Source organism: Eretmochelys imbricata, chromosome 9 (genome assembly GCF_965152235.1).
Source record: "Eretmochelys imbricata isolate rEreImb1 chromosome 9, rEreImb1.hap1, whole genome shotgun sequence".
Taxonomy (NCBI): domain Eukaryota; kingdom Metazoa; phylum Chordata; order Testudines; family Cheloniidae; genus Eretmochelys; species Eretmochelys imbricata.
This window is the reverse complement of record NC_135580.1, coordinates 81,944,041-81,968,074: the sequence shown is the minus strand read 5'-3', so window position 1 is coordinate 81,968,074 and position 24,034 is coordinate 81,944,041. Positions and strand designations below refer to the sequence as shown.

Genomic DNA, 24,034 nt, shown 5'->3' with positions numbered 1-24,034 from the left:
TCTGGCTTAAGACTGCTCCAATGTTTGGCCTTCCTTATCCTCATCTGTTTTTGTTCAGAGCACCAAATATCAGAGTCTAACTTCAATGTATGGATCATGAGAGAGGAGAATTTTGCCCTAATTCTTCAAATAAACATCTCTCTTGTAGAAGAATGTGGTCCCTTAATTGTTGATTAAGGGTACGCCTACAATCAGAAAAGCAGTTGAGGTTAGACTACTGTTTGCTAGCCCCCACCCTTTCCTCCCAAATCTAGATAAACTAAGTTTGTTTATCTTTACTATGGCACTCCCCATCTACCCTGCAGAGAATGCTAGCTTTGATACAGAAAGCTAAAATGATGATACAGAAAGCTAAAATCTTCTTAAAGAAGTGGATCATAATTTCATGGTGCTGTTACATTCTAGCACATAAGAATCCACGTGCTTTGAGAGTTTTCAGAAAGTAGATTATTGCTCAATGGGAGATCTTCACAGGTAAGGAGAGTATTGGGGCATGCAACTCTGAGACAATTCTGGACTTATCTGTAATTGGTCTCCTAGGAGTTAGAAAAGTATTACTATTTAGAATTAATCTGTAGACAACACAGAGTGCCCTGTTGTTTGATAGGAACCCTGACATGCATCTGTTTACTGTTTCAGAGCTGGTGTTGAGACAGCACTGCTTGTACTATTACAAGTCACTTATACCCTCTTTTTTACATTAACCCCCCTTCTACCTCTCCATAGCAAAGCCTCAAAATTGAGAATAAGCTAAAAAACCCTCAGCTAACGCAGACATCACGCGCGCGCACACACCCATAACACCCCCCCACAGGGCATACCCCCCCCCCCGCAGGACATGAAGGGATTTGAAATGCAAAGTCATCTTCGCCTCTTCTCCTAAATACAGAGATTTATGGTCAGACTGTGATGCTCTTACTCTGCCAATGGTCCCTTTGACTTCAATGTAATAAAGAAATCCCCAGTGTGAAATCCCACTTAAGTCGATGGACTATTAGTAGAACAAAGGCATCACAGTCTGGCCCATATCAAGGCACTGATAAGAAGTACAAGCCTGTTCAACAAGCATCTATCCAGGTGACGCAATCTCCCCAGGCTCTGATATGTGCCCAATCTTGCTGGGTCGCCCGCTTCCTGGCATAGATGCCACAAAATAAGAAACCGGTTTAGCAAATTTGCTTCATATGTTAGACTGCGTCAATTGAATAACAGTAAATAAGGTCACAGAAAAGCATGCATATCCTTTGAGGACAGGGGAAAAAAAGACACATCTTGTTTGGGTTAAGTTATAAGTGCTAGAAAATACCATTTAGTTCTCCAGATATTACAGGGCCTGAAATTTACAAAAGATCAGAAGACAAGACCTTAGCTTATACAGGCAATGCTGGTAAAAGCAAAAGGGGCATATTGAGCCCTCAATCCATATGCCAAACTCCCACCAATGCAAACGTCAACAGGACTTGTAGGCATGGACTGGGGATAAGTCTATGGCTCAGTGTTTTGTCTTTAAGCTTACAGACTTCTTCACTCATAATGAGAACAAAGAAAGGCTACCATAGTACGTCCATCTGTTAATTTTTGCTCTAACATTTTTAATGGTAGCAATTTTTTTTTTTAAAGTTCATGGCTTGTAAAAAAATGTTTGTAGATGTATGATCACTTCACACGTAGAACACAATTTCTCCATTTTTGGCCAACAATATCCCCACCCCCCCACTGACTTATCTACAATATAGAAACCTAGAAAAACCATCTGTGACTCAGATTTCCCATCAGATATTCAGGGCTCCCACTGGAGGTAGATCCGCAGGGAACCTCATTTCTCTTGGTTAACAAGCAGCTTACTGGTTTCATAACCGTGGAGTTAGGGAAGCTCCCTTTCTCTTCAGCCCTATATTGTATTTGCCACCCCTGCCCTGGTGATAACTAGCTTCTGTGCAGTGCTGAGTTTTGCCTTCATTCCATGCTGTGAATTTGCTTCTGCTGAATTTATTTTTATTGCGCGTTCTCTCCACAATCAAGATGTACTGAAGTCTTTGATTCTATGAACTAGATGCAGTGCAACCCCAGAGTTAGCAAGTTCTACAGAACTGGCTTTCTCTCTGCTAGCTCATAGGAGGGCAGAGAGCACCAAGGCCTTACGGGCGATTTTGATTTGCAACGATCCCGCTGGATAGCTGACACTACTCTTCCTACATCAAGCACAGAGCCGTTCACAGCACACAAATGCACAGTCAGAGATTAAAAGCCACATATTGCATCAGTGGCACTAAGAGAAAACGCTCCTCTCTCACAATGCAAATCACTTAGAAGGACACCCAGCCAGCTCATCTATCGGCCTCTGCACAATCCCCACCCCTCCCAAACCGACCTCTCACTCTGGCCCACTGCAGGGCTCCTGCATGGGCACAGAGTTGAATACTGCAGCAGACCAATTTTTGTTTTTAAAAAATGTTTGGTCTTTTCCCACAGCTCCTGTAACACTGACATGTTGATTATTGTTGAGTAACACAGAACAGACACATGTGAGTTCATCTGCACGGCTGTGCATTACCCCTCTGCTCACACAGCACACGTTTTGACAGCCCTACAGGTACGTTAGGGGATTCAGAATTCTGAGTGAAAACTAACCCACACACTGCAACGTAGTTACAAAAATAATACTAAATGAGGAGTTAACCAACTGGAATGGCTCAGGCCAATGCTGACTTGTGTCAACATGAGGACTCAGCTCCAAATAACTGTTCCTCTTGGAGGATTCAATGCTAGTAATTTCGTTGCCTTGCAAATTTAGTATTTTAATGATTACAGCATCCTAAGTTAGCCACTGTTAATTCCCCTTGCAATGGATGGCTTGGAAGCCTACTAATTTAGTTACTGGTCAAGAAAACGGAGACGAATGACTGAGCCACTGGGAAATGGTACAGATTCCTGGCTTTCAGAGCAGTAAATTCGAATGGATGGAACTAGCCATCCATAGTAGCTGCACAAAGCCAATCATGCTTTTTTTACTTCCTTTTCTTCCCTTCTGTTTTGTCAGCACCCTCTCTTTTTCGTGCAGTGACCCAAAGCCCTAAATCTTTGGTGGGGACCAGTAACACACCGTGAGTCACAGCAAGTGGTCATAAGCATTCTTCCACTGTAATGCAGCATACTCCAAGAACAGATGGAAAGACAGGAGTGTTGAGACCAGTGAAACTCACATCTGAAGTAGCCAATGTGTTAACTTACCTTCACTATCTACAGCCAATTAGGATAAGATTAGATAGTAAGCGGCTGTTCCCTTCTTGGTGTACATTAATATGGGACATCAAGGGGCGAATGGCAGGAATTTGAGTCTGCTGACAGACCATACTACCGAGGTTCACTGATGGTCCATAAAAGCATGCTGACAGCTTCAAAGATAGATTCTTTGAAGGACAGGGAGAGACAGAGCACTCTCATAAAAGATACAAAGATTACCCCCACTGGAATTCTTTTGCCTTCACATGGGATCAAAAAACAGTCAGAATTTATTAACTGCGGATTAAACTGAGGTGGCATGGAATGGAATCCCACTCCAAGTCATCATCTAAGCAGCACTGACGCTGCTGTGTGATGGGATAGATCTGAAACTAAAATCAAAAGGGTTAACAAGCTCCATGTACAGCCTGTTTTAAAGGCGTTTAATTAACTGTAAACCATTGCTGTGACAAACAGAAAATTGGGGGCGTGGAGGGGAAATGGAGTTAGAGCTCTAGTGAGAATTCTCTTTAGAAAAGTGCTGGTGAAAGACACAACTTTCAAATCAAAACATCCTGAAAAATGACTCCGCTAGCTAATGCTTGAACGAGGAGAACTCTTTTCTTTATGTATTTGGTGCCGCTCATCTGCAATCTGGGAATGTCCTGCTCCTTTTAGGAAGGGGCCTGTGCTCAGTCAAACGAGAAGATGCTGGTGGTGATAACGCGTGTATGTGTGTGTCTGGGTGTGGATGGCTGCATGAGGAAAGGCTTTATCCGTGTGCCTCAGTGGCAGGACAGCCTGGAAGAAGCTCACCATTCATGACAGTCTCTGAAACCAACATCTTGTCTTTGCCAGAATCCATCTGCTGCTTCTTGAGCATTCTTTGATGGATCAGAGGAACAACAGACAGGACCAAGCCCCCAATAATTGGGGGAACTCCAGCTAAGTAAAAGGCTAAGTAGTAATTCCCAAAATAATCATGGAGGTATCCTGAAAAACAGAAGGAAAATGGTTGTTGCTTCCGTCTGATGGCTAATCTAAGCTTCCTAAATCAAAAGAGGAGACAACTTAGTCTCTCTCCAACTCCATCATAAATTAGACTTGGAGGGATTTGATATTTAAAGCATGGAATAATATTGAAGTTTAGTTCCACAGAGAGGAATCTTCTGGTATTTAAAAAATTGTATCAGAATGGCATTTTCACACTTAGAAATTTAAGAAATTTAAGAATCAGAATCTCAAATGCTAATTGTTATTTAAATCAGAGCTGAAAGTAGAATCTCAGATTCACCACAAAAATAAAATCAAGGTATTTAATAATCAGACATTTCAGATAAATTTCTTAAATACTTGATTGCCAAACAAATATGACAAGTAAAGAGGGTAAGGACAATCTATAAGTGCAATTGGTTCATTCTTAATTTCCTTCCTTTGTAATATTTGGTTTGCTGATGCATATTTTAGTTAATTTTTTGGTTGGGGAAGAAATGAACAGCTACTGACATGTACCAATTATAAATGAATCCCTCCAAACCCAATCATGACTCTGCACTTCTATTAGTTCAGTGAGTTCAGAGATGGCCAGGCTTCTGAGATTGATGCGTTTACTGCCATCATAATTCTAGGGCTGTTGTAAACTCACTAGGAAGGGTCTGCTGGGAATTTTCCTACATAGGAATTGTATAAATGAAAGACACCTTATCCTGTGTTTGATAACCCACTTCTGATGAATAGTGCTATAAAGCTTATAATTCTGCAACAGCCAGAGTTTCTTGCTGAAAACAGCTGGTTATCAGTTTATGCCCAGTTATCTATGGATTGACAACCTTAATTAATTTTTTAGCTTAGCTAGTGCAACTGCAGATGCTCTTCTTGTTCAAGGGCCTGTCCTGCAGAGGGTTTACACACACATTCAATTTAAAAAACTTTGAGACAACTCCCATGCTTAAATATGTATCCGGTCTTTCTAGGATCAGGGCCTAAGCATATAGTCTTTAGATTTGACTCAATTTAGGGCCTTATCCTTTGCCGATCAGGCAAAACTCCAATCCTAAATTTCATATGAGAGCAGAGCATAAGTGGCACCTACATAACTTTAAGTCCAGATCTCTGCCAGGTTACTGGAATGTTCACTAACTCTGGGCAATTTTGGTATTAATTGTGCTAAAAAAATCTGTTGATTAAATTGCCTTGAAAATGAATCATCCTCTGCTCATTTTTTCTATTACTCAGCTGCCAGAAGGGAAAACTGCTGGCAATTAAATAACAAAAAAAAGGGCTAACTGTAGACGTATTTCAGCCAACGTCAAAGCGGATACAGGATCAAATAAACGTAAGAAACTGCATCACATAATATGAGAACAGGTGAAGGTCACAATCCTACTCCTCTAACAACACATCATCCCTCCAATAATTTAATGCAAAAAAATCAAGACAGAATTCTAACTAAATATTGGGGCCCTATGTTCTGATGGTTACTGACCTGCTATTGGTGGGCCAGCTGTCATTGGAATGGCCATAAGTCCCAGGAGATAGCCAATGGCTTGAGAAGCTTGCATGGGTCCAACCAGTTCAAAGGCTATGGGGGCCATGATGGTTATAAAGAATCCATCACAAAGTCCCAGAAAGAGGCAGACGACAATGACCCCCTCAAATGCTTGGCACTGAGGGATCATCATGCACATGAGGCCCAGAAGCATGAAAGAGGCAACCTGAAGAGGCAAAGTATAGACATCACTAAGATAACTGTGACAGAAGACAAAATCATGACTTCCTAATACAAATCCAAGAGCAGCAGGGGCATTAGAGACAGATTATTATTCCCCATAGTCCCAGTCTGTAGTTTTCTTCTGGTGACTCGAGAGCATTTCATTTTAAGAGAAGAGAGCTTTCTGGAGAAGTTATGCAAATAATTTAGGAACCCACTGCCAGCTCCCTAGCCTTCTGGCTACAAGTGTCTGGACTGACCTTGCCAAGTACGACATCCATTAAGCAACCAGTCTCTTTTCCAGACCCCACATACTCTCCAGAATGGCCACACCTTCTTCACTGCCCCCGATATTTGCTTCCAACTGAACTGCTTAATTGCTTGGCACTCTCCTAACCTTGACACGTTGCTTCCGGGCATCCCACCTGCCCTCTGCCTTGGAACACTCACTACTTATCCAACAGGGCCAGATTTCCAAAGGCATTTAGGCACTTAAAAATGCAGGAAGGCACCTCACAGCATTTGCAAAAGCACCTGAGCAGATTCAGCACCTAACTTCATTGAAATCTATGTAAGTTGCCTGACTCACTTAGGCTCTTTTGAAAATGCCAGTAGGAGTCTGGCCCTAAGTAAAAAGTGCTCCATGCTGTAAGGGTTAGCCCAGCCATTCTAAACAGCAGCAATGCAAACTCTGCTTATCAAGCTCTGACTTTGCCTCCCCTATGACACATGCTTGAGGTAACATGGCCCAGAACCCTAAAGAGAACACTTAACTACAGAGAATGAAGAGTTTGTAGAAATAACGAAGAGGAAAAACTTGCAGGGGAAGAAAAGCCCAGCATATTAGCAAACCTATTAAGTGTTTAACATCACGCAATACAAAGGCCCTCATTAAGGTGATTTTAAAAGGGTGCAATTACTGCCCATTGTATTTGGTTACCTTTTTACAGCCTGTAGGATCTTTGCCAGAGCTGCAAGAATAAATATTTAGACCTCCTGGTTCTTGGAACTGCATGCAAGCCTCTAGTCTTGGTAAAGCTATCTAGTTTGAAAGATAACACTAGTATTTCCTTTCCTGCCTAAACTATAGAAAGAAAAGGCAGGAATGCTACTCAGATTTTCTTTCTCCAGAAGCTACAACCCTAATAGAAATGAGGCAACACACCTATACAAGGGCAATAAAGACCGTAAGTGTTTTAGCCCCACATTGCAGATCTACCTGACTTTACACGTGAGGCTAGATTCACAAAGGAGTGTATGCGGTTTTACGCTCAGCATCGACCTGCCTAACTTTCAGGTGCCTAGAAAATCACTCGGATTCACAAAGCCTGAGTTAGGCTCCTAGAATGGGATTCTCAAAAGCCAGTCAGCTAGGTGGCTCTCTGCCTAAGCGAGCCAATGACAGGTGCCAAGGCAAAGGATGGGTCTTAAACCCCGCCCCCCTCAGGGAGTTAGTTCCGAAATTCAGGCTACAGGGAGGCACCTCCCTCTACTTGGGATTCTCAGCTGCAAACCATTTTTTTTTTTTTGGCCTACTCTGTTTTTGCAAGAAACTGCACCCGGGGGGTGGGGGGGTGTTAGGGTACTCACCTGAGAGATGGAAGATCCCTGTTCGAAGTCCTTCCTCCGTTTACACAGAGGGGTGACTTGAACCAGGATTTCCCATGTCCCAGGTGAGTACTTTAACCACTGGGAACAGAAGTTAAGAGGGAGGTCCCTCTCCTCTTCCCCCATCTTTCCAGCTGTTTTGTGCAAACTTGCCTATATGGGCCCGATCTGGTAGGTGGGCTCTGCAGGTGAAGTAGGTGGAGGAATGCCTATTTCCCCCCAGTCTTGCATTGCTCTGGGACTTAGGGCTGCAACACGCATATATAGAGGCAGAAATATAAGCGCTCAGGGCACTTTTACTGCAAAATTTGAGATGCCAAGCGAGTTTAGGTGCCTACAGGGTTCAGCAGCACCTGAACGGGGGTTTTGTGATTCCCATTTGGGCCTGTTTCTGGGATTTAGGCACCTAACTCCTTTTGTGACTCTAGCCCATGCTGCTTAGAAGGGCTCAATTCTGTCCTAGTATAAGTGAAAAGAAAAGGAGTACTTGTGGCACCTTAGAGACTAACCAATTTATTTGAGCATGAGCTTTCGTGAGCTACAGCTCACTTCATCAGATGCATACCGTGGAAACTGCAGCAGACTTTATATATACACAGAGAATATGAAACAATACCTCCTCCCACCCCACTGTCCTGCTGGTAATTCCTTTGAAGCAAGGGAAGTTGCTCCTCTTATAGCAGGACTGAATTTGACACTGAAAGAGAGACGAGAATATAGTTCTGTAGAAGACCTCTCGTACTCTAGTTATCCCAAAGGAACAGGTACCGTGAAGGCAAACGTAGCAACAGCTCACAGTCAGTCACGGGGCTTGCCTACACGGTGTGGTAATGCACTCTATGGGGTGTGATTTCTAAAGCGCATGAATGTGTTGTGCACTAATTGGATCTATGGAGACCCTGCTGACAGTACCACTTTAAAGAGCAGGAAGGACCTTGAGTGAGCACCAGCAGGGGCTACACAGACCAATTAGTGCTCAACACGTTAGTGTGCTTTAGAAATCACACCCCCGTAGTGCACATTGCCACATGGCGTAGACAAGCCCTTTGCGATCAGAACCAGGTTTTTTTTTTGTTTTTGTTTTTTTTTTTAATTATGATAAGGAATACAGAGCAGGACACCAGTGTTACCCCCTACTGTCAACCCAATGGTGCCCTGGGATCCTCTGTTTTTCCTTGGAGAGCCACTACACCCAAAACCTTGAGAAGGACCTTCTAAGAAGCCTTGAGAAGGGCTATCTGATGGATCAGCCACTTGATTTCAACGGTCTGCTCACAAAATCCAGAGAGGAAGGCAGTGTGTCTAGTGGTCAGGGAAAGATGCTAGGAGTCAGGACTCCCTGAGTTCTAGTCCTAGCTCTGTCAAAGAGGTGCTGCAAGATCCTGGGTAAATCACTTAACTTCTCTATGCCTCAACTGACCCTTCTGTAAAATGGATTTAATAATATTTCTCTACCTCTCGAGGGGTTGGGAGGGTTAATTGTTTGTAAATCACTCTGAGATCCCCGGATGAAAGGTGCTAAGTGCAGAGTACTGATATTTGTATGGACAAATCATCCCATGGTAGTAAAACGATCATTCTTAGCATGCACTTTTATGAGGATTAGGCATAGCATACCTGCAAGAAAATCTTTTTCAGTCCAGGAATACAGTCACCAATCCGGCCAGAAACCAAGCGCCCAAGCCCTGACGTGGCTCCAAGGCAAACCAAGAGAATCCATTCTTTTTTGTTTTCCTTAAACTCCTCCTCCACATACTTTATCTAGGGGGCAGGGAGGAAAATAAGGACATTAATCCTCAACAAACCTATTAATTGCACACACCAAAAATGGACTTGCTGGGACTGTCAAACATTAAAACAGGAATCTCTAAGAGGAAGGTCTATTTCTGTGTACTAATTATAACCATGTATAGAATTCCCCTCAAGGGATTAATTGGTATGAGAGAATGGCTGCATAATGCTAGATCCACTGTAGGGCACCAAACATAATGGCAGCCCTTACGTAACAGGCTACCAGCATCGCCCACCTTATCAGTGATGTCCAGTAACTGCACAGACCTATTTCCCTCACGGCTTCTTATGGCTTCAATTCCACAAAGGTAACAGCACGGCCCTAAGTTATGTATTACGTGGTGGCTCTTACATTTCCTAGGTGGTTCTCTGCTTGAGCCAAATGGGTCAGTTTGGTAACCTATTCTCATAAACTGCAGCAAGTGCTCTAACCTCAGCACTCAAGGGCTTAAAGTCCCTCAGCCTCACGCCTCCAAAGTCCACTTCAATGGCATGCGGTAATTGTCCTACCTGCCACGACTTACTACACAGATGAAGTCCATGGGGAGGCTCAGCCAATCAGAATGCTCTATTTGTGAAACACTCCAAAGCTAGCTCCTGCCTCTCACTATTTCTGTTCAAAGAGAAGCTTCTGCATCGCACTCCACCCTCTTATCATCAAGACTATCCGCAGCTCCATCCATTCCTGTTTTCCTCTCATCCTGTGTCCTCCTTCACCTCTCACTTCCCTGCTCTCTTTGCTCCTCAGTTGTCAGCGTGGCCCATCCCTCTCATGTTTTTCAAAAATCATCCCACTTCACATGTGCCAAGCGTCCTCCCACTCCTCCGCAAAACCCATTTCTTACCTGAAGCCTCCCTGTCCTGACCTTCTCACCCATAATGCCTCCCCATAGCTCCCTCCATTTTGAGCCTCTATTGGACTTCCCTGTGGTGGAGTGGAAGCTCTTTGGAGCAAGGGCCATGTACCGTCAGAGGCTTTGTGAAGCACTACATGCAATTACAGCACTTTAATCAATGGGACTTTTTAGCTGGAAACATGCTTGGGTGTGATTGTTCATAGCTCAGGGGGCTATCAAGCCACCTGTCTGAGCTATGGAATGGTCCTTCAGCATGGCACCCACCACCTTAGAATCTCTAGGAAGGAGCAATATTCTTAGTCTCTCCCCTCATCCCCTTGCATCTCCCACACATTGTGGTGATGCTCCCTCCTGCTGAGTACTGGAGATGAGGCTCCTACTGGAGCCCATCAACAGCACTCAGAGCACAGCCAAGATGTGGGGTGGGGCAAGGGCCTACACTTGAGGAGGAGACCTGCTAGAAAAAGATAGAGATACAAATAATTCTCCCCTCCCACACATGCGGTCACCTCTATCACCCCTAGAATGTTCTCACCAGATGCACGTAAGGTACAAAGTATCCCAGGACAGCTGTCGCAATCCCAAAAGCCCAAATTCGGTACGTCTGTCTCCGGAAAACCCTCATGTTGAAATACTTCCGCATCTGAGACCCGCACTGCTGTTTCATGTTCCGGCTGGCCAGTTTATCTTGTCTATCATGGCAAGAGTCACAAGATGGTGGCAAGATGGGCCGGAAAGTCAGAGACAAGAGAATCTGGATGAACATAAAGGCGCTGAGGACTTGGAAAGTGTGAGCTAGCCCGATGGTGCTCCCGATTGTTTTCAAAAAGAAGGGAAGGAATATTGAGAAGAGGCAGCTCCCTCCAGCCACGACGCCGTTTGCCAAGCCTAGACGGCGTTTGAAGTAGTGGCCGAGGATGACCAGGGAGGGCTGGAAAGCAAAGGAACTGCCGCATCCAAAGAGGATTCCATAGGTGAAATAGCGGACTTCAAGGGACCTATTGGCAAAAAAAAACCAAAAAACACCTTGGTTAAAATTGCAAAGAGTAACAGATATTACTGTGTATTATTTATCTTCCAGTAGAGCCTAGAGTCTCTAGTCAAGATCAGGTCCTATTTTGTCCTGGGCACTGTACAGATACATAGGAACAGACAGTTGCTGCCCTGAAGAGTTCATAATCTAGACAGACAAAGCAAGGTTTATCCCCATTTTACAGATGGCCCATTACATCTCAGGGAGATGAAGTCTGGCTTTGGAGGAGAATGGTCCCATGTACCAACTGAACTACAAGTCCCATAAAAACAATGAGGAGTCTGGTGGCATCTTAAGGACTAACAGATTTATTTGGGCATAAGCTTTTGTGGGTAAAAAACTCACTTCTTCAGAATCAACATGATACAACCCTCTGATATTTGGTGCAACTCCCATGAGGCACCGTGGCAGCATATCTGAATTGGAATATTGTAATTTCCAGACATCTGTTTTTTTAAAAAAACAAATAATTTTCCATGGAAAGAAGAAACTTTTTGCAAAAAATTTCATTGAGACAAAGATTCGGTTTTCCATAAAAAGACCCAGTTCCAGCTGAAAATTTTCAACCAGCTCCAATTTAAAAAAAGGAGGCCCTGACCTCTAATGGTTAAAGAGCCTCTAGCACTTGCTTCAAGAACAGAACATGAGCATTGCTGCCCAAATTCCAGTTCTACACTCTAAAATCCTCTGGTAATTTCAACTGGATATTGTTTTCTTCAATTCTGCCCTGAAGTTTTATTGTGAGCTATTACGCAGCTGCTGTAACCCACTCCAGAGGTGGCTGCATGTTAGTAGGGAGTGAAATGATTGCCCTACAGACCATGTGTCAAGTCCTTGGGGATCCCTTGGGATAAAAGTTTATTAAATTTTTAAAAACTCCAATTGCTAGTAATAAAGCAGGTGAGGAGATTCCAGCTCAGAAGAAACAGAGCAACAGGAAGTCAGAGAATATTTACAAGTATATCATTAATTCTATTACAAGTCTGTCTCCTCATCTTGTGCAGCAGACCGTGATTGCTACACTAACTTACTCAAAGACAAACCACCGTTCACGAAAGCCAAATTTCAAGCTCCTCCAAAGCCAAACCACATCAGAGAAACCTCAGAAGTAGGGTGCACTGATGAGTAATAATTTCATAGCCATTCCCTTACCCTTCACACAACTGCTTCAGGGACAAAGCTCTGACAAAACACACAAATGCCGCTGCAGTCTGGGATTGAGCCATTTAAAGTGGAATACAGACATTAGAAGGACATCTGGTTTCCCTACCACTCTCATAATCCAAAATTATCCACTGCTGGCAGTCTTAGCTGAGATAAAATGGTTTCTAGCTCTGGAGCAAGTTTCATGTTTGGAAGGAGTGGAGATGTTAAAACCACAGATCCTGTCTGCTCTGCAAAGGTGTTAAAATATCCTCTAGAATGATTTGTCGGAACAGGGGCTTGCCTCTGGATCCTTGTCCAGGACTTTTCTTTCCAACTCCTTGCTGTGAGCTGGCTGCTGTCCTCCTCAGACGGGTTGCATTTTAGAAGTGGGGTATATTTCACCAGCTTAGTATTTACAATAATTTCTCTCTCTCTAGTGGCTGCCCCAGACTTACAACTCCCAACTGAAAGAGCTCTCCTTTAGCCCATGTGGTAGAGGCCTGGGATTTTGGTACCAAAGACTGTGTTTCTATTCCTACAGAGAAGTGTCTGGCTCTGCAGGTAGTTCTTGGCAGGTACAGACAGTCTGTGCTTCTGGGGTCCTTTGGGATGGAAGGCACTCAAGGCAAAATGACATTACAAGGAGAATCCGCTCAATGACAACATGTGACACTTGCATTCACCCTTTATCAGAAACCTGCCTAACTGCTCAACAAGAAAACATTTTAGAAGGAAGAGCAGCAGCCACAGAAAGCAAGAGAGAAGAAGATTTCTTGACAAAAAAATGGGAAGCACTAAAGAAAATGCTCTGGAGTTACCATAGCAACAGTAAAAAAAACAAACAACAACAAAAAACCCACCAAAAAGCCATCCTCTAAAATAAAAACCGTCAACCATGATTTAATCCCTCACTGGATTATCAATATTTATGATGAAAGGAAACAGTAACAGCACAGGGCAAAAATTCCATTTCTAAAACACACTAGTGGAGAAACCATTTGACATGAAAGACTTTGCTGCAGACATCGCATGATTATTTCACCATGCACATACCGGGCAGCGGAGGGAGAGGATGAGAAGGGAGAGATTGGTGACCCTGGTGGGAATAAAGTGCTCCCACGCTAACCCACCCCGGTCTGATTCAAAGGTTGATCTCTCATTCCCTGGGCTCACAGCAATGCAGTGGTATTGCATAGGCTGCTCAGCTGTGAGGAAAGAGCTGGTCACCTGGCCCAGCAGCAGAGATCCTGCTGGCTGAGATAGGAGCAATGTTGATAACCCATCCTCTGTTCAGAGGAGATCACTGAAATGTAGAGGCCTAAGGGGAAGAGAAGGGGTACAAGCTGGGTAGAAAAAGGGTGTCTCTCTCTCTCTAGGGAAATCTGTCCCTTCCAGAACACCTCCAAACCGAACAGCCCACAGAAGGGCAGAAATTAGGGAGAGAAGGGCTCTGGGTGAGGCCTGATCTATGGAAGGGGAAAGCCCACTGAAATATTAAATGTTTCTGATTCTATTGTTTCCTGCCTTTGCTTAACAAAATCCAGCTAAGATTGAATAAAAAGAAGATTAAACACAGCCGATGTTTATCTCATCTTGAGAGCCCATTAGAGCCGCAGCAGCCTCCCGCTAATTAATAGTGTAACAATGCTGGTTGAAAGACATAATTGAAAGTCTCCACTACTATTACTGCCACGATGTATGCCAGCTACTGGGATGGAACAGGGAAGAAAACCCTGACAATTAAAGCAACCTCCCAAAGCTTTTCTTTGAAATCACGGTTTATTTAACAGTTTTCATGTAGAACTCCCAAGTATGTGGCCCCAGACAGAAATAGACTCAAACTGCAAAATTAGGGACTAGGATTTCAAACACTTTAAAATTCAGGGATGTTTGGATCTGGCATTTTAGATTAGCCCAGGTAGGGGCACAAGAAAAATTTGGATCCAGATGCTGAACCACCACCCATGTTCATAGGTGTTCAGAATTGGCATGCTAGTTCAGGCCCATCCCTAATGTTGAAACTCTTATCCCAGCACTGATTTTTCATTAGAGGGAACCAGGAAATGCAGAGGCCCATGGAAATGGGGGGTGGGGGGGAAGGGAACACGATGTTCCCTAAATGTTAATAAGTTCTGGCTTGAGGGATGAACCAAGGTTTGAGTCAATTCCTTTTTGATCCTATCCCTCTGCCTGTCCCTCTTTACCATCTGATTGTGAGGACTGTCCTCCCTCCTTCCCTCTTGTACAGCCTGAGAAACAGATCACAGAATTAAAACTCATCCCAGTAACGTTTCGGCTTGCTCAGCAAGGAGGTGTGATAGCAAGTGACTGGTACATTCATTCCCTAGGGCTGCTAAGGGGAAGAGGAGTGGGTCTCTTTCCATGCAGAAAACTAAGATCTGCAAAAAGGGGAGGTTTGGGTCTGATTTATGAAATCAGCTCAATCCTGATTCTCCTCTCTGCTTTGAGTACCAAAACAAAGTGAAAACCACCCTAGTATTGCACAGTTTTATGCATTACAGAGTTTTTAAACACCTTCCTCTGAACTAACATAGGACACTGCCCACAGTCAAAGACATTGCCATAGTGATGGAAGCCCCCTGCCACCCCCATTATTTGGGGCATTTAAAACCAGCCTGAATGAAGCACTATAGGGAACAATTCTGCATTGAAAGGCAGATGGTCTAGCAGCTCTTCACTGTTTCCAGTTTCTGTGATTCTACAGCAGACTGACCATTGGTCTGTTTCAGTGTAGTAACTGCAGTATGTGCGTATAATCTACAACATGTGTCACCTGAAACTGTGCGGTGTGGCTATATTAAAAAATCCCTTGTTAGGGGAGAGTGGAAGCTGGTAGTTCCAAATTTCAGAACTGGACTTTACAATCCTGATGGAGCACATGGAAACTGCTAAACTGCACCACTCTTCCCCTGACTTCTGTTCGACATTGCCTAAGGCAGTCCAACAAAAAGGGCCCCCTCCCTGCGACACAGCTATAGAAGGCTTTAATTTTATCCTTACAAGATATCTGAAGGAATTTAAACCACCAGTGAGAAAGCAGGAAATATGCATTTCACCTTTGAAGTGCTCCTAACGGAAAGAACCTCTTTGTTTTTCTTTTAAAAACCCCAAACTAAAAACAGCCTACTCTGAAGAGTTGCTTTGCTTTGTACGAACATTTTATCGGCGAAGGGAAAAAAGTCTGAAACTTTTGTAGAAGTACTTGGGAGGAAAAGAGATGATGGGGTAAAATGCTGTATCTCTCTGAAGCTATCCACAACTGCACTTCAGTTCTATTTATTCCACTGCCATGAATTTATATACAGCATTCCCCATAGGATTTATCAGGCTCTTGTAATGTGTGTGTGTGTGTACACGTACGTACACATACGCACACCAGAATATAAATAAATAAAATACACACACACACACACACACACAATGTTTCCAGTAGACTGGTCTTTCGGTGTTTTCCATATCAAGAGGCAGCAGCTCATCCTTCTAGAGCAGGCAGATCCAAGTTCTAGCCTTAGTGTCACAAGGTAGTTTTGGGTAGCAAAGGTGCTTATGCTCCCAGAGAGAATTTCTGGGTAGGTCTACACTGGCGGAGTTACATTGCTGCTCAGAGAGCGCTGAAGGGAAACCGCTGTTGTGTGTTCACACTGTCAGCTGCCTGCGCAATAGCGTGTTCACATTTGCAGCACTTACATTCAGAGCGGTGCACTCTGGGCAGCTATCCCACAGAGCATCTCTTCCTCTTCTGCCGCTAAGAGTTGTGGGAAGGCAGAGGGGGTCGCAGGACATCCTGGGTCCTGTCCCAATGCCCTGTGATGCATTGCTTCGCATCCCAGTAATCCCCTTCCATCCGCATTTGGCGCCATCTTTCAATGGTTTGTGTACTGCGTGCTCGTCGTCTTTGGTCTGCAGGAATAGATCCTGCACTGCTGACCAATATGCTGCATGTCATGTCATGAGTGGTAGTGGAGTTATTTCTTAAACTACAAAGGCAAGAGGAGTTTGACATTGATATTGCTACATGTAGTCGGTGCAACACGAGATTGCTTGTGGCATTCATGGAGGTGCTGACTACAGTGGCATGCCGTTTTTGGGCTTGGGAAACATACTTAGTGGTGGGATCACACTGTCATGTACGTCTGGGATGACAAGTCGTGGCTGCAGAACTTTTGGATGAGGAAAGCCACATTTATGGGACTGTGTGATGAGCTTCCCCCAGCCCTGCAGTGCAAGGACACGAGAACGAGAGCTGCTCTGTCACTGGAGAAGCACATGGCGATTGCACTGTGGAAGCTGGTTAGCATCGGTTGCTAACCAGTTCAGAGTGGGAAAGTGGACCATTGGACTCGTGTTGACGGAAGCATACAGGGCCATTAAATCGCATGCTGCTCCGAAAGACTGTGACTCTGGGAAAGGTGTGTGACATTGTGGATGGCTTTGCACAGTTGGGCTTCCCTAACTGTGGAGGGGCGATAGATGGCATGCACATTCCAATTCTGGCACCAGACCACCTAGCCACTGAGTAAATTAATCGGAAGGGGTATTTCTCAATGGTTCTCCAGGAGCTTGTGGATCACTGTAGGCGTTTCACGGACATTAACGAAGGCTGGTCCAGAAAGGTGCATGAGGCACTCATCTTTCGGAACACTGGCCTGTTCAGGAAGCTGGAAGCAGGAACTTTCTTCCTGGACCAGAAGATCACTGTAGGGGAAGTCAAAATGCCCATTGTGATCCTGGGAGACCCTGCCTACCCCTTAAAGCCATGGCTTATGAAGCCGTACACCGGGCACCTTGACAGCAGCAAAGAGCGGTTCAACAACAGACTGAGCAGGTGCAGAATGACTGTTGACTGTGCTTCTGGCCATTTAGAGGCCTGCTGGCGCTGCCTATATGGGAGGCTGGACTTGGCCAATGACAATATTCCTATGCTTATAGCCTATATAGCTTATATGTGCTGTACGCTCCATAATATTTGTGAAGGAAAGGGTGAAAGCTTCACGTAGGGCTGGACTGCTAAGGTTTAGTGCCTGGAGGCTGAATTTGAACAGCCAGAGACCAGGGCTATTAGAGGGTCGCAACATGGGGCCATACTGATTAGGGATTCCTTGAGGCAGCAATTTGAAGCTGAAAACCACTAACTGTTGCTATGCTCGGGAGTGAGGTGCTTGTAATGCTAGGAGGTGACTGTGATTGGTGCAGACAAGGCACTGTGAAGGTTTAAGAAAATTGCCTGTTGCTTTGCAGGGTTCTGTTTGCTTTCAATTAATGGAATAAAGATTGCTTTCAAACCAAAACCATTATTTTATTAAAAAACAACCACCACAGGAGAGACACAAACAGAAAAAACACATCAGCACTGTGGGGGAAGAGAAGGTCCTAGGAGGAGGTGGGGTCCCAGGATGGTTAAAGATTTGTGTATGTCCAGGTATCATACGCAATCTTGTCCTCTGGAGTACAGTGAAATGGGTACTGTTCTTCAGCAAGGCTAAACTGCAGAGGGACGGGTGCTGAGTGCAGTGGGTGCTGGGAGTCCCCAGGGCTGGACTGCGACGGGGCAGGAGTGGAATGCAGGGGGTACAGACTGGAGCCAGGAGGTTGATAAGTGTGTTGGCGGTGTCTGGGGGGCGCATGGGAAAGAGTTTTGCAACAGCGGCTGCAGGGGAGGGCTGATGCAGAACTGCTCGGTTTGCAGTGCTAGTAGCACCTGGAGTGTGTCCGTTTGGCAATCCATAATGTTTAAGAGCCGCTCTGTGGCTTTGTTCTGGCGCGCCGTGTTCTCCTTTCGGTCCCTCTTCTCGCTGTCCCGCCACTCCTTCAATTCTTGTTTTTAAGCTGCAGAGTCATCATGTTTTTCGTGGCCGCTTTCTAACTCTGTGCAGCCATTCAGCCGGCGATAACAAAGAGGGAGCTGGGCTCCCTAGGTCATATCTCTGAAGCCAAAATGCAACGTTTTACAGAAGCAGTATTGTTTGCAACACAGACCACTGATTCAGTGATTTAAAACACAGCCGCTATTCACATACCTGTCACAGGGGAAACCAGTACTCTAGGACCGTACTGTACACTGGGCACATGGCTCTTGGGGAGAGCCAGCACTTTACGGGGGGGGCTTATAATCATTCCTGTTCCCACATTTTCCACAGGCTGTGTTCGTTATGGAAGATCTCTCGCTGTGGAGGGTGAGCAGGGAATCAAGGGAAGGTCTTCTCCAAGACTGCGACTTCCGACCTGGCCCTTATGTGGCTCGCCTGCATGCAACAATGGTCCCCCCCAGTGACGGCAAAGTAGTGTGGGAAAGATACCCTTGATGGGGTAAGAAACAAGGCAGCTCTGCCAAAGAACGTGCAGCAGCGGATTGCCCAGTATTTCCATGAGAGTTTCGTGGAGATCTCCAAGGCAGATTGCCATGAAGTGAGGGAGTCAATCAACACCCTGTTCTGCCGCTGAGACTAGGCATGTGGTGGTACACGCATCATACAGACACAAGCCTGCTTTCTGCAACCCTCCTGCCCCCAACAATTCCCAAAATCAAAGCTTCAGCAATTCCTAAAATCAAAGCCACTTACCAGGGGCCTCCTCTTTTGTTTGCGCTTTGCCAAGCTCCAACTGCTGTGACTGGCTAGCCTCCTCCAGGGTAGGGAAGAGCTCCTGGCTGCATGCCTCTCTGACCTCCAAGTCGTTATCTGCCTCTGGGTCCCCCTCCACATCCTCGTCCAAGATTTCCTCCTCCTGGGTTGGTCCACTCTTGACTGGCACGTGAGCCACTGAAGTATCCACAGGGGCCTTCACAGTGGAGATGGGGTCGCCACCGAGTATTGTGTCCAGCTCTTGGTAGAGCTGGCAGCTTATGGGCGCAGCACCGGATGGGTGGTTTGCCTCCCGTGCCTTGTGGTGGGTGTTCCGCAGCTCCTTCACTTTGACGCTGCACTGCAGTGTGTCCCGGTCATGGCCCCTTTCTGTCATGCATCATGAAATCTGTCCGTAGGTGGTATCATTCCTACGGCTGGAGTGCAGCTGGGACTGGACAGCCTCCTCTCCCCAAATGCCGATGAGGTCTAGCAGCTCAGCACTGCTCCAAGCGGGGGATCGCCTGGTGCGTGGAGCAGGCCTGGCCACCTGGAAAGATGCGCTGAGACCACTGCACCCATCACCGAGCAAACAGGAAGGGGACTTTCAAAATTCCCAAAGAATTTAAGGGGTGGGGCTCACGATTGGTCACCTGGGGGCAGAGCAGTAGAATTCAAACCGATGACCAGAGAGGCAAGAACAGGCATTGTGGGACCCTTCCCAGAGGCCAGTTGCAGCGCTATAATTGACGAAGGTGTCTATACTGGCTCCACGGTGCTGTAGCCCCAGCGCAGAAAGCTGTGTGCCTCTTGTTGAGGTGTTGGTTTTTTTATAGCACTGAAACCGTGCAGTTTCTGCACACTAAGTGGCTTGGCAGTGTGTACACCTCCAGAGTTACACCGCAGAAAGCTGCTTTACTGCACAGAAACTTGCCAGTGTAGACAAGGCCTCTATTATTCAGTGATTAACAGGCTCTATGACACACTATGAAGCAGTTCCGATTCCACACAGTAAAACGTACATGCACATAACAGGAGCATGCTAGTAGAAAACCAAGTTATGGGCAGGATTTGGGGAATATCAACAAATGGATAAAATTCAGGCCAAAATTACTCCATGCACTGATCTAGGACCAAACAGCCACTGAACTTCTGGCAACATGTGCTGCCTGGACTCCACTGTCTGGTGCTGTTTAGGAAGCCAGCAGTGTATGCCTCCACTTGTACATTCAATGCCTGAACTGCACATGGCCCCCTGATGTACTTAGATTGCGTGACATAATTTCCCATTGAGATCTCTCCCCTCTTATTAAAATGTCTGTTTCAAGGGTCTCCTTGGGGAGACCACTGGGGTCCTTTCCCATGCCAAAACAGAAAGGAGATTGAAGAGTTGGGCACAAAAGCAGCTGCTCTGAGCCTCAACTATCTTCATTGCCCCCTCCTGTCAAGGGTTCCCACTAAGGGAGTGGTGAAGTGGAATGCTGCAGACAAGTCACCTCCTTTCACATCAGTATGGTTTTAAACAGTTACAGGGAGTGTTTTAATTAAAACTGAAAACAAACCCATGCAAAAATTGTTAATATATAATCAATCACCCTCTCACACACAAACAAACTGAAAATCTGTGATGCTGAAGCAGTATAATGTACCATCAAAGCTTGTTAACATTTTTATGTTAATGAAATCAAGCCCTAACAGAAATCCACAGAAGTTTACAAGCACTGAAAAAATGAATAATACTGTGTTTTTTAAAGCAGCATGTTGCAGACACAAAGACATTCCAATGGACTAATATGTTCTGCTTCAGAACACATTTACATTCCTGATTTTCCTTCTACTGCATATAGCCAAAACCCCAGGCAAATTCAGTTTGTGAGTCCATTGTGACTGGTGATAAAAAGACAGGCTTCAGTCTCTGGACATCTCCATTTTTTTATGCTCCAGTGGAAGCCAGTCACTTTCAGCCATACTTGGGGTCAGGTTTGATTTTAAACATTAATTCACTTTTAGTATCCAAGGTCAATTTTTTTGAAATACGATTTTGAATCTGACAGTGTCCCCCTTTAAACTGATTGTGACAGTACCTCAGGTTCTAGCACCACGCGTGGAGGTGCAAAGCTGTTCTGCTGACATTCTGCAAGTCAGACCAGAAGGTCTCACATTCCAATTCAGGAGCATAAAAGGCTGAGAACCTGTGATAGAGGAGAGACGTAGGAGCAGACCTGCAGGGAGAAATCCTGGGCACAGCCAAGTTCCAAAGACATTCAGGCTAAGGTTTGTGTCTCATTAAGACAAAGAAAGAAAAACTTCAGGAAGGGGGATTAAATTTGGACAGTAACTCCCTGTGTGCAGGCAGGCTGTGGCAAGCGCAGGGAGAGCACCCTCTTCCACTACACCTGATCCTTGCCAAAAGGCAGCAATAAACTAGCACCGGATTTGTCAACAACAAAAGCTTGCCAGAAAGTTACATGCCACCTAAAGCAAGTTTCAGCCTTACTTCGTAAAAGAGCTGGAAAGGAGTCCAATAAAAGCGATGGCTGCCCCCGAGGCTGCTGTCGTCCTGCAGCCAATCCGGTCGGTGAAGATACTCACAATAGGCGAGCAGAAGAAAATCATCCCCATGGCCAGAGCTCCAACCAGCGCTAGGAAGAGAAACAAAGGGAGGTGAAGATCAGCAACTGCTTTGGAAACAATATGCCAATGAAAGAGAGACCAATGCAGATGGCAGTGGAGGGGGGGAGGGGGATTTTGTTGATAGTCTCAGTAGAGTGGCCTATCTCCATTGCACAGCCAGCCAATCCTTGCACTGCTCTCTCAAGAGACATGGTCTCTTTTGGCCATAGCTGAGGCATGCTAGCCTGGCATGTACAGAGCTTTGCACTGTCATTGACCTCATTGTACCTGTTGTGTGGATAGAACAAGTAGGTGTTTGTGTGAGGGAGGTGTGCCTAGGTTTACGCTGTATCCACCTCTGCTGGGTTTATGTATTCTAGTAAGGCAACCCAGATTCCTCTCCATTTATCTAGCCTGTCTTGTAGTCACTATACTGATGTCTCCACTGCTATGACTTCTGTCCGTAAAATATTCTGGACTGGTAAGAAAAACCACGTAGACCCAGGAGAGAACATCAGATCTTCCTAGTCTCTGACACTTACAGGCTTGGTATCCTGAGGTACTAAGCACCCTCAACTCCTAGGAACCTTCTTGAAGGCAGAGGGCTTTCAGCCCTATATTTTAGCTACAGTTACTATCCATCAATACTCATTTTCCTAAAGGGCCAGAGATTTCTAAACTTCCCTCCTGGACATAAGGGTTTTCTGAAGTCACTGCAGATGGCTTTTAATTGCAATGTTCTTTCCTACTCCAGCAACAATATGTACCCTACATAGAACAACTGAGAGATATTAATTACAGCAAACATCAATTTTCTAAACAACATAAGCTAGTAAATAATTAATGATACTCAAATGACACATCAACCAGATACAAAAAAACAGAAAAATGGCAAAACTTAAGAGAAAAAGGTCTGAGCCCCACCAAGAGATGTTGGCTTGGTCCAAGAGTAATAAACAGACCACACATACATATGGTCTGGGGCTGTGCTCACTGACAAATCTTTTGCCAGTGTTTTCTTCCAAGGAATGCACCTTGTTTTAGACAAGGCGATGTACAGTACCTGCACAAAGCCATATAAGATGTGTGAACAAGACCATTATCACAAAACAAATCCAACGCCCCTGATTACATAGGAAAGACTTTAGTCAGGGGTATGATCCAAAGCCCACTGGCATCAATGGGCATTTTTCCAGTGACTTCAGTACACTTTGGACCAGGACCATGATGACCTAGGATTTAACACTGCCTCACATGCCCTGTTGGAAGGCCTTTTATTTTCCATCTTTCTTTACACAAATCTGGAGGAAATTACAATTTTTTTTTAAAAAAAGGTTTTGCTGCTGAAAAAAGATTTTGGGCCTGTCAGGTTTGATGTCTTTAAAGGTCTCTTTAAACCCATCCTTTCTTTAAAAGAGAAGATATAGAAAGGCTACCTATTAAAAAAACCTCCATCCATAAATGGTGAGGAGAACCAAACAAGAGATGCACTGCAGAATACATTAACCCTTGTATGAGGAGGTCTCCTGTCTGGAGCACAGAGTTCTTTCTGAGGATAGAAGGAAGAGAATATAGAAACTGCCACTCTGGCACAGATCAGTGGCCACTGGAAAATGCAGGATGATGTAGCGGGAGATGCAAGTCCCCTCCATAATGCACATAACTGTATAATATTTGCACTCCTTGGTCAGGAGAGGGGAGTTTCTTTTGGACCTCAGCTGATGACTAGCTTATGCATAAGGATTGAAAACCGTTGGTATTTTATTCTAGGTAGTGTAAACGCAGATGGCTGCTCTTATTTATAGAATTACCTATCAAAAGAAGTATTATGGGATACAAAATTAGTCAGAAATCAGGTTGATATTATATGCCTTATTCCATAAAACAACAACAAGGCTGTGAAATAAAGCACTCAAAAGAGCAAATTAGTTTTAATTTAGGACACCTTATGGCTGTGAATTATGACAGTCTTTATTTACATAATCACATGCCACTCTTTCTGCAGCACCTCTGCCTGGTTCGACGTTCAGGTCAGATGGTGTGCAATGAGCTAAACAGCTGTTCAAAACAGACATAAGAAATTACAGTTTTAATTGCTGACCGTGTGGTCTCCTTTCCAGTAGTCTCTGCACCGACCCCTACCTCATTCATTGGCCAACCTGTATAATGAATGAGGCAGGGGTCCTGCCAAAGAAGAGAGACAATACAATGTGCAATTATGTAATTAGAGACAACAGGCCAGATCTTCAGCTGGTATAAATTGGTGTAGCTCAATTTCCTTCAATGTACTGACACCAGTTGACACCAGCTAAGGAGATCTAGTAGCTGCACAAAGGGGCAAACTTAAGGTTGTGCGCACAACACTGCCATTTTCGGACTTCTGAGTGCTTAACTTTGTATTGTTAATATTTTTAAATGGAATTTCTTAAGTGTTCTTAAGAGAAAATAAAGAATTTCCACAATGCTGAACTGT

At 44.8% G+C, this 24,034-nt stretch overlaps 1 protein-coding gene across 1 annotated transcript in view; it reads right to left on the bottom strand.

Annotated features, from left to right (window-relative positions):
- Positions 1–3,723: 3,723 nt before the first annotated feature.
- The window catches only part of SLC16A2 (solute carrier family 16 member 2), an 84,258-nt gene continuing 63,947 nt past the window's right edge, over positions 3,724–24,034 (bottom strand). The window contains exons 3-7 of the mRNA XM_077826673.1: positions 21,446–21,590; positions 10,724–11,186; positions 9,158–9,301; positions 5,708–5,936; positions 3,724–4,215 (exon numbers count right to left, since the gene is read on the bottom strand). Coding sequence (XP_077682799.1) covers positions 3,995–4,215; positions 5,708–5,936; positions 9,158–9,301; positions 10,724–11,186; positions 21,446–21,590 — 1,202 coding nt within the window. The 3' untranslated portion in view covers positions 3,724–3,994. The remainder of the gene's footprint in view (positions 4,216–5,707; positions 5,937–9,157; positions 9,302–10,723; positions 11,187–21,445; positions 21,591–24,034) is intronic.